The sequence below is a fragment of the Mauremys reevesii genome, linkage group 17 (genome assembly GCF_016161935.1).
Source record: "Mauremys reevesii isolate NIE-2019 linkage group 17, ASM1616193v1, whole genome shotgun sequence".
Taxonomy (NCBI): Eukaryota; Metazoa; Chordata; order Testudines; family Geoemydidae; genus Mauremys; species Mauremys reevesii.
This window is the reverse complement of record NC_052639.1, coordinates 4,740,017-4,759,409: the sequence shown is the minus strand read 5'-3', so window position 1 is coordinate 4,759,409 and position 19,393 is coordinate 4,740,017. Positions and strand designations below refer to the sequence as shown.

General features: G+C 44.2%; 1 protein-coding gene across 5 annotated transcripts in view; it reads right to left on the bottom strand.

The window, feature by feature from the left end:
- Positions 1–19,393, bottom strand: part of MYO1D (myosin ID) — a 350,229-nt gene that overhangs the window by 63,391 nt on the left and 267,445 nt on the right. Inside the window, exon 22 of one of the 5 annotated variants that reach the window (XM_039504264.1) lies at positions 4,619–4,718. The exons of 3 other annotated variants lie outside the window; for them this stretch is intronic. In XM_039504264.1, coding sequence (XP_039360198.1) covers positions 4,655–4,718 — 64 coding nt within the window. In that variant the 3' untranslated portion in view covers positions 4,619–4,654. Of the gene's footprint in view, positions 1–4,618; positions 4,719–11,453; positions 11,546–19,393 lie in introns of those variants that run through there. One more of the 5 variants, XM_039504265.1, reaches the window with a different exon arrangement.

Sequence of the window (19,393 nt, the reverse complement as noted above, 5' to 3'; positions counted from 1 at the left end):
CCTAGACATTTTTAAATCAAGTATATAATATGATAAACAAAATATGGGGAGAATGTATAACCATCCCCCAAATTTTGTTCAGGTACAGCTATGGATTCTCAAGTGCGATTCCTATCAAAGCAATCACTAAAAATCACAGACATGACCTGTTAGGTAAAAATCCATCTGCACTGAAGCCTTGCCTACACACACATTTATACCAATTTATTTAAACCCTTTTAGCTACACCAGTGCAAATACCTGAGTGGCCAGATCTTCACTATAAACTGTTGCTGACCTAGGTATTTTAGTCAGGGGTGAGATGAGTTATGATTTGTGACTGATTAAGTTGTGCTGTAGGGTGACCAGATGTCCCGATTTTATAGGGACAGTCCCAATTTTTAGATCTTTTTCTTATACAGGCTCCTATTACACCCCACCCCATCCCGATTGTTCACACTTGCTGTCTGGTCACCCTATTGTACTGGCAAAAGACCCTAATATAGTGGCAGTTATATTGGCAAGATTGCATCTACAGTAGGAGTGTTTTGCTAGTATAATATACCAGTGTATCTGTGCATAGACCTGTCCTGAGTGTGATTTATTTCATATGAGTTTTACCGTTACTGATCAATGTAACTAAACTGAAATAAGCCACTCTTACACTGAAATAAGTGAGTGCACGACAGGTGTTTGAACAGGTTTAACTAAATAGTTTTAAAATCACACCTGTAGTTAAGCTAGTGCAACTCTCCACGTAGAAAAACATTTACACTATCTAGGTACTTGATATGGTGTCATCACCACAATATGTGACTCCTCAGCTCCACAAACTTCTCGTCATTTCCACTACCATCTACGAAGCATATGCCCAGTTCCCCAAAACCAGTCAAAAGCAAAACCTTAGCTCAAACCTCAGCAAGGCTTAGATACTTTATCAAACACACTTCTAAAATGGAAGTATTTCTATAAAAAATATTCTGAGGTCAGAGTTAAGTTAGTGCATTGTTTAATTTTGACTAATTGGATGTGTGCATATGGTGAACTTCAGCAGGTCAACAGAAGGCTGGGTGAATGGGTGAGGAAAAACAATGCGTTAGAGTACATGGGCAGGGAGGCTGGCAAGGGGCTGGAGGTTGGAAGCAAGGCTGGGCAGTAGGGCTGAGTAGCTGAGGTTTGTACCAGGGACTGGCTGGGGAAGGGCTGGAGCAGGCACTGTATAAGGGAAAGGGAGAGCAAAGAATCTGTGTTCTGTTAGCCTCAGTGGCTAAAAATAAAACTTTTGGCTAAGAAACCTAATAACTTAAGTGTATTTGATTTTTTAACCTGCTCAATTACACTATGCTGGCATTTGATAAAGGCTGAACCACAGAGCGAAATCTGGAGTTTGTCACTTTTGATATTGAGATACCATAGGGACCTGAAAAAATCAGAAGCTTTGAGAAAATGTAAAAAGGAACAATTGAAAATCATTTAGAATTCTGCATCTATGACTAAGGTGATTGACAGTTACCTAGAAAATCAGTGTGCCCTCTGAAACAGCTCATCTTTGAGAAGGGTGTGTAGATGAGAAGGTTACTCATTTTGTGCAGTAACTGAGGTTCTTTGAGGTTCTTCGAGGTGAGTGTCCCTGTGGGTGCTCGGAGAATTTTACAGCAGTGCCCGTATGGGTCGTGCATGCGTGGTGCCTGCCTCACGTGCCATTGACAGTTGAAGTATCACCTGTGTGACCCGGACTCCTTAGTTCCTTCTCTATCGCAGAGCCTGAATCAAGCTCCGAAGTAGGGGGAGACACTCATCTTGAAGAACCTCAGTTACTGCACAAGGTGACAGAGTAGCAGCTGTGTTAGTCTGTATCCGCAAAAAGAACAGGAGTACTTGTGGCACCTTAGAGACTAACAAATTTATTTGAGCATAAGCTTTCATGGGCTAAAACCCACTTCATCGGATCTATGCAGTGGAAAATACAGTACGAAGATATATATATACACAGAGAACATGAAACAATGGGTGTTACCATACATACTATAAGGAGAGTGATCAGTTAAGGTGAGCTATTATCAGCAGGAGAGAAAAAGAACTGTTTGTAGTGGTAATGAAAATGGCCCATTTCCAGGAATTGACACTTTGTTCTTTTTGCACAAGGTGAGTAACTTCTCTTATTCAAGATGTCCCTGTAGGTGCTCCACTTCAAGTGATTGTAAACCAGTGCCCTCTTAGAACGGTAGAGGCTTTGGAGTTGGTAAGATAACTGGATAGTACCACTCGGCCAAGCCGGGTTGTGTAATACCATAATGTCTGGAAGGTGTGTTCGGAGGCCCAGGTGGTGGCCTTGCATATGTCTATCAAGGGAATGTTGTTAGGAATGCTGTGGATGTTGATATAGACTCATAGAATCATAGAATATCAGGGTTGGAAGGGACCTCAGGAGGGATCTAGTCCAACCCGCTGCTCAAAGCAGGACCAATTCCCAACTAAATCATCCCAGCCAGGGCTTTGTCAAGCCTGACCTTTAGAAGTTTTTAAGGAAGGAGATTCCACCACCTCCCCAGGGAACCCATTCCAGTGCTTCACCACTCTCTGAGTGAAAAAGTTTTTCCTAATATCCAAACTAAACCTCCCCCACTGCAACTTGAGACCATTACTCCTTGTTCTGTCATCAGGGACCACTGAGAACAGTCTAAATCCATCCTCTTTGGAACCCCCTTTCAGGTAGTTGAAAGCAGTTATCAAATCCCCCCTTATTCTTCTCTTCTGCAGACTAAACAATCCCAGTTCCCTCAGCCATATAGATCTGGTTGAGTGCGCCCTGATTGTTGACGGGGGCTGGGTGCTGGGTAGCATAGGCGAATACATCCAGGTATCCATTTAGAGAGTCTGAGTGCATATGGATGTACCCCTGGATCATTCTGTTATGGATACAAAGAGTTTTGGAGAAGTTAAAAATGGCTTGGTTCTGTTCAGGTAAAAAGCCAGTGCTCTTCTAACATCCAGGGTGTGGATCATAGCTTCAAGCAAGTTCGCATGCGGTTTAGGGAAGAAAGTCGGAAGCTGTATCAGTTCATTAATGTGAAATGATTAATGCACATTGGGTAGAAATTTTGGATGGATATGTAGCATAACTTTATCCTTAAAAAAAGATCATATATGGTGGGTCTTCCGTAAGCACCCCTATTTCTCCCACGTCTGGTTGACATGATAGCTACTAGAAATGACACCTTCATGGACAGGTGCAATAAGGAGCAGATTGCTAGAGGTTTGAAAGGTTTCCGAGCAAGGGTCGTTAGCACCAGATTCAAGTCCTGAGGTACAGGGGTGGTGTGATGTCCGGGTAGAGAGATTGTATGTCCTTGAGGAATCATTTGGTGATTGGGTGGGCAAATATTGTAGTGTTGTTAATCTTTCGGTGAAAAGGGGTGATGGCTGCCAGGTGTACTTTCAGTAAGCTGATGGAAAGGCCCGATTGTTTTAGTTCTAAGCAGTAGTCTAGGACCAGTGGGAGAGGTGTAGATGTTGCATCAGTTTGTTTGGCGGTGCACCATGTTGTAAATCTCCTCCACTTATACAGATAGGTGCTACGAGTACAGGGGGTCCCTGGTATACGTCTCCCACTTATCCATTATTTCTCATATCCATCGCTCATCAATAGGGGAACTTTTTCGGATTCACGTTGGTTCCAATACCGTTCTTTGCAATTTACAGTACAGTACTACAAACGGATATACAGTACATTCCTGCAAACATTCCAAGCTCCCGACCCCTGCTCCCTGGCTGGTGTGCCAGAGCGAGGCAAGCCCCCGCACCCTGATGCCCAGCAGGAGCACCAGGCGGAGTGAGGCAAATCCCGAGCACCGGGCGGGGGCAGAGTGGGGTGGGGTGCGGGGACACACATTTTTACAGGGACCTCATTTTTCTGGGAGCCCATGGCCAGAGCGTCTATTCCCCCCCTCACAAGACCAGATTGGGGGCGGGGGGGGGAGGTGGCCAGATTGCTCCTACCCCTCTGCCCCCTGTCATTGCCCACCCACCCGGGGCCCACCCAAGTGTCCCCTCCTGCCTACACCACTGCTGTACCAGCAGGTCCCCAGTATCCATCACCCTTTTCAAGAACACAGCCCTGATGTGCTTGACCTGCTATGGAGTAACACCCTTTGGACCTGGTCTGAATAGTTTAGCTTGTCACGAGAGATCCACAGAGAAGCCCATGCCTTGAGATGTAGCATCTGCAAGTTGGGGTGTTGTAACTGTCCCTCCTGTTGTATCAGTAGATTTGAGTGGAGAGCGAGTGTGACTGGGGGATGTGCTGACATGTAGGGATACCACCGTTGTCTCAGCCATGTGGGGGCTACGTCGGTCCTTATTTTATGTATTACCCTGGGTAGCAATAGTATCAGTGGGAACGCATATAGGAAGTCCGTGTTCCAGCTGATTAGGAATGCGTCTCCCATGGCTTGCTTCCCTAGACCTGCCCCGGAGCAAAATTTTTGACACTTTGTGTTGCGGGCAGTGGCAAATAGGTCGATGCGTAGGTGACCCCATCATCGGAATACGTGTTGCAGTACTGGATTGCTCAAATCCCTTTCATGGTCGTGTGGAAATCGTCTGCTGCATTTGTCTGCTCTTGTGCTCTGGCATCCAGGTAGGTATGAAGCTGAGATATGGATGTTGTGTTGAATTAACAGAGACTCCAAAGTTTGATGGCCTCGGTGCAGAGCGAATGTGATCTGGCTCCCCCTTGCCTGTTTATATGGAATATGTAGGTGACATTGTTGGTCATGACCCTTATGTGTTGATTTTTTATGAATGGCAGGAAGTGGAGGCAGGCATTGCGGACAGCGTGGAGTTCTAGAAGGTTTATATGAGAATATCAGGTGGTGAAGGAACTGGTCCTGGATCTGAGGCTGGTCTCAAGGACTTCTCCATTAAAATGAGCTTAAGCCTCAGGTCCCTGTCCCTTTGTGCCCTAGCTTTCAATTTGCTGCAATGGTCACATTTTGAACCTGGCATTATCAATGAACTTAACTACAGAGTAAATAATTATTATATTTTTTTAACAGGAACTAAGCTAAAAAATGAAAGCTAACTACTAGAAAGACTACTAAAGCTAACTATGTAACTTATCTGAGTAAAACTACAGGTTTTTAAAGGACTGGAGAACTCCATCTCAGACCAGAGACATTTGAGAAGGAACTGAGGGGTCCGGGTCGTGCACGCGATACTTCAATTGCCAATGGCGCATGAGGCAGGCACCATGCGTGCACGACCTGTGTGGGCCCTGCTGTAAAACTCTCCAAGCGAAGGCGCAGGTGTGCACCACCACCTGGAGTGGAGCACCCACAGGGACACTCATCTCAAAGAAGAATTTCATGTTTGAAGTATTAACCCTGCTTTAAATGGAAATTTCAATGTAACCTTAACTCAAGAGCCACTAGAGCTCCTCCATAACACAGACACTTTAAGCTCAATGACTTATATATAGAGAAACCTAAAGGAAATAAATTACCTTTTTCTCTAAACATTATAGTTTAGACAGATTTCTTATTAGACATTTATTCTCAAAAATGTATTTGAAATTTGCAGTAAAAATTCTCTCTAAGCTAAAATTTGGTTAAGTTCCTAAACCCAGACTAAACCAGTTAATTTACTGCTATCATTTTAATTACATGGCCAGGATGGGGGCCCCAAGAAGGAAGGCAGCATGTCAGGGGAAGACTTCCCCTGAACAGAAACATCAGTTAGAAATTTGTTTCAGAGGCAGAGAGTTTTTATCTAGATCTCCCCTTTAGGAAGCCATCCAAAAAAAAATCTAGGTCAGCGTTTGGCCACTCCGCTGCCCTAGTTTCACACCCTGTACTTAGCTATGATTATTAATATGCTACAAAGTATAAGTGAGATTCTAAACTGACACATGAAGCTATATTAGCACAGAATCCAACAGTCCTATATGATACATAGGTGTATTTAAGTCTGTCAGCATCCCAGGGAATTAGATTTTACAAATAGTCCGTGATCCGAAACTGTCCTACGTGCTGCATCTGCTGTACCTTAAAGGACTTAGGTTTGTGCATTTGAATGTAAATTTCCTCACATCTGTGGGACGTAATATTAAAGGAATATTTGTCAATCTTGCTATTTTCCTCTTAAATATAACTATGAACAAAAAAATCTACCCTAGCTTACAACAGATGATTTAGTGGATAGAACACTAAACTGGGGCTCATAAGACGTGGGTTCAATCCCTGATTCAGCCACAGACTTCCCTACACCTCACAATGTTGCAAGGCCCATGGCTTGTCTATACTTGAAATGCTGTTGCAGCTGCACCATTATAGCTCTTCAGTGTAGACCCTACCTACGCCAATGGAAGGGGTGTTTAGGTTCTTATACCACACCTGTCACCATGGCATCTGAGCACCCTGTAAAGTATTATTCCCATTTCACAGCCTGGGAAATGGTGGCAGAGAGAGGGAAAGCCAGTGAACGGTAGCACCGATTGATTTACATATGCTCACTGGTACAGCTGTCCTGCTGCTACATGGCAGAGTTGTGCTCTTAATTGCTGCACATTTCCTGTCCTCCCACAAGACCTTTAAGAGACAGCCAGGATTCCCAGCCAATGTTGTGACACTAAGCAGGAGAGTGCTAGCCACAATATCCCAGCTTTGGGACAAGGGTTCGTTTTAAAACCCTTTTTTGTCTGAAGTTAGTCCAATAAAAGATATTCCCTCACCCACCCTGAGCTAGCACAATCTAACACCTTCCAAGGCTCTAGTCGCGCCAAGGCGAGCGGCACGTCAGCATGTGCTAAGGTGGTTGAATTAAAGCATAAGGGGGAGCCTTGTCTTGACTTTTAGAGGGTGTTAGATCAAGCCAGCTAATGTGACCTACCACCACCCAATACACCAGTGCACATCTCTGTTCTTTCAAAATATGCCAGGTGAGCTTTAATCTCTGCAGATCCTATAAGCCCTCTGATTTTAGAAGATCTCATCTGAATGACCTACACATGCAGTTCACTGCATGCAGCTCCAAAGGATGTAGGGTTGAATTAATCTTACTGGGACATGAATCTGTGGTTCCAGGGAGTCTTGGTGTTTCACAACTGATGACTATCATGCATACTCTCACCCTAAAATTGGCACAGGACTAGCAAGGCAAACTGGAACATTTCTGTGGCTCTCAGCGTGACAGCTTGGTGACTCAATCTTTTGCTGACTGTGACTTTTTCCCTTTCCAGTTGTTAGGGAGAGGAAGTGATATTCCTGAGGCTCAGTGTCAGTGAAGCTCTGTTCCTATTATCAGGGCTGATTACTGCAGCATCAAACTCACATGTAACTGGAAAGTTTGCACCAATTCAGGGTGGCTGAGTTCATCTATTGCTCCTAAATGGATATTGAAGGTCTTTTCCTTCCTATATGGGAGGAGTCAGGTCAACTCTTCCAATATGGTCTATGCAAAGAAATTCTGGGAAAACACTTGAAAGAACATATCCCCAAAGCTTCTCTCTATAACAAAAACAAAGCACAAGGAGGGGCTGGATGGCTCAGGGGACTGATCTAAGTTAATTGCCTGCAGCTAGAGGGTTCAAAACAGGCCCAACTCGATGATGACTGTTGTCGTTACTGGTGATGGCTTTTTGGGGCTATTGCGAAATGAATAGGTGGTGTCAGTCTGGTTCCTAGTGAACAGGTATCCACAGCTCAAGTCATCATAACTAGCATCTTATTGGCCACCTTAGGAAAAGTTCCAAGATTGAGATTACCATAGTGACTGAACTAAACTCTTGTTCCAGGGAGAAGTTGCCTTAGGTCAGGACTGATGCACACTGATAATGAGTTGTGTGGGGGAAAGGTTCATTGTTTCTGGCTATTCTGTATCAGATATACTATTTTAATCACCAGGGCTGTCAATCTAACACCTTTTATGAACACTACATTCACTCAAAATGATCTATACATACACGTTTTCATTTTTGAGGCACATAGGAAGCAAGTTTATCCTGATGGCCCCACACCCAGAAGGAGGTGCAAGGAACTGGCGCCATTTCCAAAAACTCCCCTTCCCTGCTTTAGAATCATAAAAGATTAGGGTTGGAAGAGACCTCAGGAGGTATCTAGTCCAACCCCCTCCTCAAAGCAGGACCAACCCCAACTAAATCATCCCAGCCAGGGCTTTGTCAAGCTGGGCCTTAAAAACCTCTAAGGATGTAGATTCCACTACCTCCCTAGGTAACTCTTTAAGAGAGATCCACACATGTAATGTCATCTGTGTTATAACCCGATCCATCTTGCTAATGACCACCAGCATAAGTAGTACCATTCAGTTCTACAAAGAGATTTATGTGGTAAATAAACTGAAGTGGCTTCCTTTACATAGTATTGATTCTTCTCTGTACTGTATGTTTGTAAAGGGCGCTTAATCTAGTCCAGCTCAAATTCACTCACAAGGACATAGGTCTGTGCAGTCTAAATGCCAATATTTTGCACTATAATCTGACAAGATGGTGCTGAACATGCATTTATGTAGAGATTTCACTTCCTTTAGAAGGAAGGATAATTTGTTGCTGTGAAACACTGTGGAGAGATAAAACCTCCATTTCACCTCCTGTCACACTTTGTAGATGCCACATCAATACTGCTCCAGGAAAATACAATAATATAGTACATGCCAAGCTCCCATGGGACCTGGTAACTTGCATTCACTCCTGGACTCTACTAACCTGGCGGTGGCACTCTGACTCCTACGACAGCTAATGCAATATCTGCATTACAGAGACAACTAATCATGTATAATCTCTTCCCACCCCATTGATTTCCTATAGCATGCAACATCCACAGGCAGTGGCAGAATGGGAAGCTTTTCCAAAGAGCCATGTCACCTCCCCACTGAATCAGCAGCGTGCAACACCAACGGTATTGCATTGTTTTCACAGGTATGCTTTCCCTGCCAACTTCTCAGGGCTTTGTGGGAAACAAATTACCTACAGTAGGCTCCATTTTAAGTAGGTGCCCAAGTCAGAAAGTGAATATGCTTTGCTAAATGCTATCCAGTGGTTTCACTAGTATATTAAAGCTAATTAGTTGAGTTACAGAATATACAATTTGCCCCCTTTGTTTTAGCCCCATTTTCCTCTGTTGTTACCAAAGCTTCCAGCTAGTGAATAAAAGGAACATCTTGCCATCCAGGGTGCAGTAAACTTCAGCAATGCAGAGCTACTGCTGTGAGGGATGGGAAAAGTTGCCCTTTTGCAGTGGTGGGTAAACTATGGCCTGCGGGCCACATCCGACCCATCAGATGTTTTAATCCGGCCCTCGAGCTACTGCTGGGGAGCAGGGTCTGGGGCTTGCCCCATTCTGCATGGCTCCTCGAAGCAGCAGCATGTCCCCACTCCGGCTCCTATGCATAGGGACAGCCAGGGGGCTCCGCATGCTGCCCCCACCCCAAGCGCTGCCACTGCAGCTCCCATTGGCAGGGAACCATGGCCAATGGGAGCTGCGGGGGTGGGCAGCGCATGCAGAGCTGCCTGGCCGTGCCTCCACATAGGAGCCGGAGAGGGGACATTCCACTGCTTCCAGGAGCTGCTTAAGGTAAGCACCGCCCGGAGCCTGCATCCCTGACCGCCTTCCACACCCCACCGCCTGCCCTAATCCCCCCCTGCCCTCCAAACCCCTCGATCCCAGCATAGAGCACCCTCCTACACCCTAAACCCCTCATCCCCAACCCCACCTCAGAACCCACACCCCCAGCTGGAGTCTTCACCCCTTCTCGCAACCCCACCCCAATTTTGTGAGCATTCATGGCCTGCCATACAATTTCCATAACAGATTGGCACTTGGGCCAAAAAGTTTGCCCACCCCTGCCCTATTGCCATGGGCACCAGGTTTGTATCATTTTTGGTGGTGCCTAGAACAGGTCCAAGCAGGTCCCCTTTGCGGGGCCCTGGCCTTCAGGGGGCCTGGCACTGGCAGCAGCGAGCAACTCGGCCCCAGCCCACCCCGTTCCCCCAACTCCCAGCGTCGCTCGGGGGTAGAAGCTGGAGAGGCGGGGGCTTGGGGAATGGGTGGAATGGGGGTGGGGTGCAGCAGGGGCGGGAAGAGGCAGGAATTGGGGGAAGGGGTGGAGTGTGGGGTGGAGCGGGGTGGGCTGGGGCCAGGTCACTCAGTGCTGCCAGTGCCAGGCCCCTTGCTAGCCCCCCAGGCCGCCCTGGACCCTGCATCCCCCCTGAGGTGCAGGCTCCCCCCACCCCCCAAGCACAGGGCGGTTGCCCTGGTCTGTCCTATGGATGGGATGGCTCTGAAAATATAAGCCCAAACATTGGTGGAGCCGGGCCCACGTTCCTGAATATTGGTGGAACACGGGCACATATCACTCGTTGCCTATGCCTATTGCCAGACACATTTGAAGGTGTGAGAGAAATGAAATTTCTACCACAAAGGGCTTGGTAAAAAACTAGAAACTATCTGGGTTACACATTGGTGTTATTTTTATTACATGCATGTTTAAGCCTCAATCACTGTAGAATTTTTGGTTGCCAAGAGATGGAGAAGCCAAACTGTGGTGAGTTTTCTACTTATTTCATTTTTAAACATCTGTTTACAAACTCTAGGTTTTGATTACTGCTTTGAGAATTGTGACGGGCATAAGAAGAAACAAATTTATTCTTTATAGAACTCAATTTATGGAAAGTAAAATTCTACAGTCGCTGAAGAAATAGGAATGTTTTATGTATAATTTCTTGATGAGAAAAGTTTTTGTGGTAGGCCAAGTAACTGAACTACCTTGAGGAATTTTATGTAGGTGTTTATAGTACCCTGTTACTTGCATCCGACGAAGTGGGTATTCACCCACGAAAGTTCATGCTCCAATAAGTCTGTTAGTCTATAAGGTGCTTTTACAGATCCAGACTAACACGGCCACCCCTCTGATACATAGTACCCTGTTGATACCTTTTATTTATTTATTTTAAAGACCTCGACAATTTATTCAAAAATAAGACATTCCAGTATTGGTGATGACAATCCAAATGAATGCACTGTTTAGCCACTTTGGTAAGTGTACACATGCCCAGATGGTGGAAGCATGTAGAGAATTATTTCCTTCACTGCGCCTGTCCACTTTGCTCCTGAATGTGGGCAATCAAGTGACAGGAGAATTCTGCTCTCTTCTGAGTGGATTTGCCCAGTGAAAAATTAGTTTTCTTATAGGAGGCAGAAATGGAGAGAAGACACATATGTGCAATCTGCATTTCACATGCGTTGATTGCCACAGGGGAGTTGAATTTTTGACCTACCACCCTTGACCAGATCCTTTTATACAGCCCTGTTTTCTTACAAACAGAAGACAGCACGGTATCTTTCAAATATTGTTTTACAACCAGCTCTTCCTGAAGCATGTTCAGAAAAATTATAATGCCCAGAAACATCCCGGGTCTCAGCCATTATAGTTCTGCTAACTGGTTAGATGCTGTAAGCCTTGTATTCTTCAGCTCTAAAGATTAAGACATTGTGAGATTTAACTGCATCTTCTGAAGCACCAGCACTGTCTGTATTCGCAATACAAAAGGTGTCTGAGCGGTGAGACAAAAAGAACAGAATGAGCTATCACAGCTAAAGAAGCCTAAATGATGTAATCAAAAATAAAACATTTCTGATGTTCATAAACTACCGCTAAACAAACGAGGTCCATGGTTTGTGTTCATTATTCTGCTAACAATCCCTCAGACCGTCAGCCGGTATTATCCACACACACACACACACGATTTTAAGTAGGTCATCAGTATATATGACCACAGCTGCTCTGTTTTCCTGTTTTTGTTTGCTGGCAGCCACTGAATTTCTTATCTGAACGGAATGCTAGTGCTGGAAACAAACGCAGCGTGTATATAAAGCAAGGTAGGCAGCAAATTCGAAGTGAGACCTGCTCTGTAAACCACTACCTTTTATAGCCAAACCTTTTACCCTTGACAGTCATCACAGCCAACATCAGCTTGTTACGAAGTGTTATCCCAGAAGTGGTATTAGGGTTTTAGAAGCCCACACAGAACACCTAATTTGGCTTTGAATACATGCTGCTGGACCAGCTATTTTGGGATCATCTTCATATGCCTAACGCAGATGTAGAGCAACTACATTACATAGTCAGCACTGAGGGGTGATGTGGGGGAAAACAGAGGGGGCATGGGGTTACCCCAGGGTAGTTTAGTGAGAGACACCAAGCCCCTGTATAGCTGGTGTAGCGTTTGAATTTAACGAGTCCGGAGCAAAGGCCTCTTCCATTTGCAGCCCTTCCCTCCACCCTACCCCTTCATGTTCTTGCCCCCAGGCCCCCCTTCAATTCAAGGGAAATCAACAATCATGAGGACATTCTTCCCATATGCCTCCTGTCTATGTCTCTGCCCACTGGGGTCCTCTCTTGTGGTCTCACCTCTTCCCACTCATTCCCTTTGAAAAACCATCTAGCTGCACCCTGCACCTCCAGGCTCTGACGGTCGCCCTGCCAGCTGGGTGTGAACAAGGGGGTAGATTCCTGAGGATGTGGAATGGCTGGGGAGCAGTTAGGGTTGCCACTGGTTGCCTCCTCCCTATTGTCACCATCTCCCAGCTGCTCTCTGTTCCTGCCACGGTGAGAAACAGAGCCACTGCCGGCAGCAGGGAGAACAGTGAACAGGAATAGGACAGACAATGTCAGGGAAGGACAAAGATTCAAAGCAGGAAGAATAGCTTCAGTGTGGCCAAAGGGCCAGCTCACAGCAAAAAAGACAACTCTAGCAGAATGAGGAAGATAGCTAGGCAAGGCTGCATCTGACGTGTGCAGTAAAAACTCCCTAATTTCTGGATGGGATTGTAGTTCACACTTATACAAAATATGTTTAAACACACAATTTTACAATGAAGTCCTCATCTGCCCACATTTTTCCCCACTTGCCCCTACAGAATACATTCAGGAGGTCTCTCCAGTATGGAGTCTTGCTATACTCAAGTGGGCTGTAGGAGGGTTTAACGATACACTGTGTACACACAGGAAAGGCATTCATGTATTACGTCTAGTCCCCTTCCCACCAAAAATAGTGTCGGTACTTTACATTTCCAAGGTTACTACAATAAAGCTGGGACCACGGACATTCTGCGCCTACTGCCACAGGCACAGGCGGAAAACCCTGAGAGTACGTTACGCTGTGGAACAAGTGCAGCTGCAGACCCCATTTTTTCTGTCTCGCGCTCCCTGTTGTGTATAAACGTGCCCAGCAAAAGCGGTGCTTAACCTTGAGAGTTATCGTCTGGATTGGCACCAACATTTGACTAAGGAAATCTCTTGCTCTCATCTCTTGAAAGAAAAAATGTTCAGAGAGCAAGGTCCAGGGAAAAGACAAGCAGCACTTCACTTTGGCTTAAGCCAGCTTCATGTACTTGGCTGTTCATAGTCACAGATGTTCAACACAGGATAGGACTGTGGTCAGACAGACGAGTGGACTGCTTTGAGTTCTGTAATTTTCACTGGTGCTTTACAACACACTGTCTAGGATGTAAACCAAGGTTTGAAATATTCCAGTCCTCCTCTACGGAAAGCAGAGAAGGAGGCAATGTCTAGTGGTGTGAGGACAGGAATGCGAGCCAGGAACCCCTGAGTACTGTTTCCAGCTTTCAGGTGGACTTTGGACAAAACAGTTGGGGCCAGATTTTTGAGTGCGCTCTGCTCTCATTTAGGGACCTAAATAAAAGGTCAGATTTTCAAGAGTGCTCAGCTCGCTGTAGCTCCCATTTGCTGGACTCTTTGAAAATCCAGCTCCCACTATGGGTGCTGAGCATTGACTGGCCCCTAGGCTCTGTACACCTCAATTTTCCCAGCAGTGAAAACAGAATTACCCCTTATGGACTTTACAGGTGTAGTCGGTGTTCATATTGATGATGTAATTTGGAGAAGGAAGTCACTGTATAATGGCTGTTACCTGGGCAACACATTTTTCTGCATTCAGTTTGGTCATATAGATCAGATTCCTCTGCCAATGCTGGAATCACACAGTGAACTCCTGAATCATATGGTTCAATTCATATTAAATGGCTATAATGAAAGAGCCACGGACTGGAGCCTTACATAAAGGGGCTGTTATGTTAGACACTTCTTGAAAAAGAATTCACGGTAGTGCATTTTTGGGTTGTAATAATTTATTTCCTCCGAAGAGAAGCAGCCTATGTGCGGTAAATTCAGAAGTTAATATATGGCTCCTTGTATAGGCACCGACTCTGGGGCTGGAGATACCGGCGCCAATTTTCCAGTGTGCCAGGGGATGTGTACGGCTCAACCCCTGGCTCTGCCACAGGCCCTGCCCTCACTCCACCCGTTCCTGACCCCTTCCCTAAGCCTGCTGTGCCCTTGCTCCTCCCTCTCCCCGCAGAGCCTCCTGCACGCCACGAAACAGCTGATGAGGAGGTGTGGGGACGGAGGGGGAGGCGCTGATCAGGGGGCTGCTGGTGGGTGGGAGGCAGTAGGAGCAGGGTGGAGGAGCTGATGGGGGGCTGCTGAGATATTACTGTGGCTCTTTGGCAATATACATTGGTAAATTCTGGCTCCTTCTCAGGCTCAGGTTGGCCACACCTGACTTAATGCCTCAGCACTCCAATTTTAAAAATACATATAACACTTACCTACATCAAAGGGATTCTGAAGATTAATGTATGTAAGGCTGTATATAAGTGCTAAGTACCAGGACCTAAGTAACTCCCAAGATGCCAGCAGAAGAGCTAGAAATATAATTGTACAGGGTATTGAACTTGAGTGATGGAAGAGTGTCTTAAATACTGCACGTCACTCAGGGGGAACTCCCTGTAAACATCCAAAAATCTCCACCTCACTCTCACCTGGTATTGGCTTGTCCAGGAACAGTCACATTGGTGGCAGTCAGTGGGGAGTTTGTTAAGCAGGTAATTCCAGTTCTTAATTAAAGAGAAGGTAGGCGAGACCTGCCTAAACAAGACCTTGTCCTGAGATCTACTATATAAAATGTGGGCGTTTACTCACACTAAACACAGTAGCAGTACTGAGGAACCAGCTGTCAGTACTAAGATCACACACTGTAGCCAGTTTTAGTCAAACTGCTGTTACAAACTGTAAAATGGGGATTTCCACAACACCACCACAATGTTGCTTCCCTGCTCTTGGCTTGCTTTAACCTTCTAAGATATACAGCAGTGAAACTTCCTATACAGTAGTTCATTACTCATAGGTAGTAGTTGTGCTTCAGACAGTGGTAAATAGCTCAAATCCTACTCTCCCTACATAAAATGAAGGTGTTTTCCAAATTACAGAAGAACATCTGTAGTAATGTTGTAAAAAGACCTGCTTAGATGAGAGAACCAAAAGGGGAAAGAAACGATTGCGCTCCTGTCCATACATTCAGCAATTGCTCTCTAATACTCTGAGTAGGAATGATCAAGGCCTAGCGTAGTTTTCTCTGGGATTAGTGACTTGCTTGGAGAATAGAGGGACTAAAATGAAGCCAACACACATTGACCCAAACTAGGAGAGGACATTGGGATTACACTTTCATTTAATACCAAAACCCTTACCTGAAACAATGTTACATCATTGTAAAAAGTTAGGGTAGGATGAGGTACTGCACCGGAGAGAAACTAGAGCAGTAGAGGCTTTCCTGCTCAAAGAGAAGCTAACTGTTGCACAGCACATCAGCAGGAACTACTATAAACTAGGGCTGTCCATTAATCACTGTTAACTCACGCGATTAACTCAAAAAAATTAATCACGATTAATCACAGTTTCAATTGCACTGTTAATAGAATACCAATTGAAATTGATAAAATATTTTGGATGTTTTTCTACATTTTAATATATAAAATGTGTTGTAATCGAAATCAAAGTGTATATTATTTTTATTACAAATATTTGCACTGTAAAAGAAATAAAAGAAATAGTATTTTTCAATTCTCCTCATACAAGTACTGTAGTCAATCTGTGTGGTGAAAGTGCAATTTAAAAATGAAGATTTTTATTTGTTACATAATTGCACTAAAAAAACCCAACAATGTAAAACTTCAGCGCCTACAAGCCCACGCAGTCCTACTTCTTGTTCAGCCGATCGCCCAGACAAACGAGTCAGTTTACATTGACAGGAGATAACGCTGCCCTCTTCTTATTTACAATGTCACCAGAAAGTGAGAACAAGCATTTGCATGGCACTTTTGTAGCCGGCATCGCAAAATACTTACATGCCAGATGCGCTAAAGATTCATATATCCCTTCATGCTTTGGCCACCATTCCAGAGGACGTTTCCATGCCGATGACACTCATCAAAAAAATAATGCATAAATTTATGACTGAACTCCTTGGGGGAGAATTGTACGTCTCCTGCTCTGTTTTACCCACATTCTGGCGTATATTTCGTGTTATAGCAGTCTCGGCTGATGACCCAACACATGTTGTTCATTTTAAGCACACTTCCACTGCCGATCTGACAAAACGCAAAGAAGGAACCAATGTGAGATTTTGAAAGAGCTACAGCACTCAACCCAAGGTTTCAGAATCTGAAGTGCCCTCCAAAATCTGAGAGGGACAAGGTGTGGAGCATGCTTTAAAAAATCTTAAAAGAGTAACACTCCAATGAGGAAACTACAGAACCTGAACCACTGAAAAAGAAAATCAACCTTCTGCTGGTGGCATCTGACTCAGATTATGAAAATGAACATGTGTCGGTCCACACTGCTTTGAATTGTTATCGAGCAGAACTTGTCATCAGCATGGACGCATGCCCCCTGGAACGGTGGTTGAAGCATGAAGGGATATATTAATCTTTAGCGCATCTGGCACATAAATATCTTGCAATGCTGACTACAACAGTGCCATAGAACACCTGTTCTCATTTTCAGGTGAGATTGTAAACAAGAAGCGGGCAGCATTATCTCCTGCAACTAAACCAACTTGTTTGCCTGAGCAATGGCTGAACAAGAAGTAGGACTTGTAGGTTCTAAAGATTGACATTGTTTTATTTTTTAATGCAGTACACAATTCTACATTTGTAAGTTCAACTTTCATGATAAAGAGATTGCACTACAGTACTTGTATTAGGTGAACTGAAAAATACTATTTCTTTTGTTTTTTTATAGTGCAAGTACTTGTAATAAAAAATATAAAGTGAGCACTGTACACTTTGTATTCCGTGTTGTAACTGAAATAAATCTATTTGAAAATGTAGAAAACATCCAAAAATATTTAAATAAATGGTACTCTATTATTGTTTAACAGTGTGATTAATCGCACAATTAATTTTTTTAAATCGCTTGACAGACCTATTATAAACTAAAGCAGGAAACAGCTGACAGATCAAGCAGAAGGAATGAAGGAGAAGCAAATTCCTCTGTGTGGCTAGGACATCACTATAAGCATCTTTCTTAGGGGGCTGCCAGAAGTCTTTTACAAAGCTATCACTTGGGTTCAAGCAGGATACAACTACTTGTGATCTAGTTTGTGCCATCACCTCTGAATTCCCACTTGCTTTTATTTTACAAGCACTTAACTGAAAAAGGAAAGTGTATTAGGAAGCTAATATATTAGGCTCACTCCTCAAATATAAACTGTACAGGCTTTTTCTAGCAAACATGCTTTTTTAAACACAAGATTAAAAACTTCAGTATAGGTTTTACGTAGAATTTAAAATTTATCTTGCTGAAGAAATAAAAACCAAAAGTGTCAATATTAAAAAAAAAAAGCTCCTAAAAATAGGTTCTGTAGCCAATGATTTTAGTTCATTATCCATTTATTGAGTGATGTTATGATTAATCAATGTTATATTACATATATTCATTGTATGTTAATTAGAATGAATTTGTAGGATTATAAAAGTATAAGATTGATCAGTATTTAGAGAAACCAAATATTAGACATGAGTAAGACAAGCTGAAATGCAAGAACCGATAGGCTGAGGCCTGCAAAACTTTAGCTTAGCTATTTTAGGCCTTGGAGACAAGAAATGATGATTTAAGCCAATGACCGAGAAATAACCCAATGCCCTGACATTATGGGAAAAGAGATACCAAATGTGCAAAATTACCCAGAGGATTAATATTAGACCATAAAAATACTCTAAAGGCACATCTGTCTCAGATATGTGTCTTAACCGCAGGGTACAGGTTGTGCACCAATGCTAAGGAGGTCAAAGGGAACTTACACAGTCCATAGAAACTTGGGGTCCCCCTAAGTTTCCAGGGGACACAGACCAATAAGAGAAAAGAGGGTTGACACTTTTATGAAGATGCGCAGAATGTAGGTACAGACAGAATCACGTTATAAAAAGAGGATGGTTAGAATGGGAAAATTGAGCTCCCTACGGGAGACTCCAGTGGGAACCATCCCTCTACTGATGATCAAGCCAGGAGAGACCCATCAGACCCTAACACTACTCATAGAATCATAGAATCTCAGGGTTGGAAGGGACCTCAGGAGGTCATCTAGTCCAACCCCCTGCTCAAAGCAGGACCAAACCCAACTAAATCATCCCAGCCAGGGCTTTGTCAAGCCTGACCTTAAAAACCTCTAAGGAAGGAGATTCCACTACCTCCCTAGGTAACCCATTCCAGTTCTTCACCACCCTACTAGTGAAAAAGTTTTTCCTAATGTCCAACCTAAACCTCCCCCTCTGCAACTTGAGACCATTAATCCTTGTTCTGTCATCTTCTACCACTGAGAACAGTCTAGATCCATCCTCTTTGGAACCCCCTTTCAGGTAGTTGAAAGCAGCTATCAAATCCCCCCCTCATTCTTCTCTTCTGCAGACTAAACAATCCCAGTTCCCTCAGCCTCTCCTCATAAGTCATGTGCTCCAGCCCCCTAATCATTTTTGTTGCCCTCCGCTGGACTCTCTCCAATTTATCCACATCCTTCTTGTAGTGTGGGGCCCAAAACTGGACACAGTACTCCAAATGAGGCCTCACCAGTGCTGAGTAGAGGGGAATGATCACATCCCTCGATCTGCTGGAAATGCCCCTACTTATACAACCCAAAATGCCATTAGCCTTCTTGGCAACAAGGGCACACTGTTGAGGATGAGAGTATAACTACAGGTCTGTCGCATCTTACGCGCATTTAACATGTGCGATTTCAGCTTTACGCAGTCAGCAAAAACAAAAACAAAAGAAAAACAACAATTTTAATACTGTACCTGTAGGGCGGGTGATTCTGCCCACCACTCAACTCAATGTAATTTTGACTATACGCGGTTTTCGCTTTACGCGCTAACCGCGGAACGGAACCCCCGCGTAAGATGAGACTCGCCTGTATATTTGTAACTTGAGCACAGGTCTGTATAGAACTTCTATATACTTGGGTAATCATAACTTTAATTGTAACTTTAATAACACATAAAATAAACTAGACTTTGTACTGGTACATGTATGTGTGGTCACTATC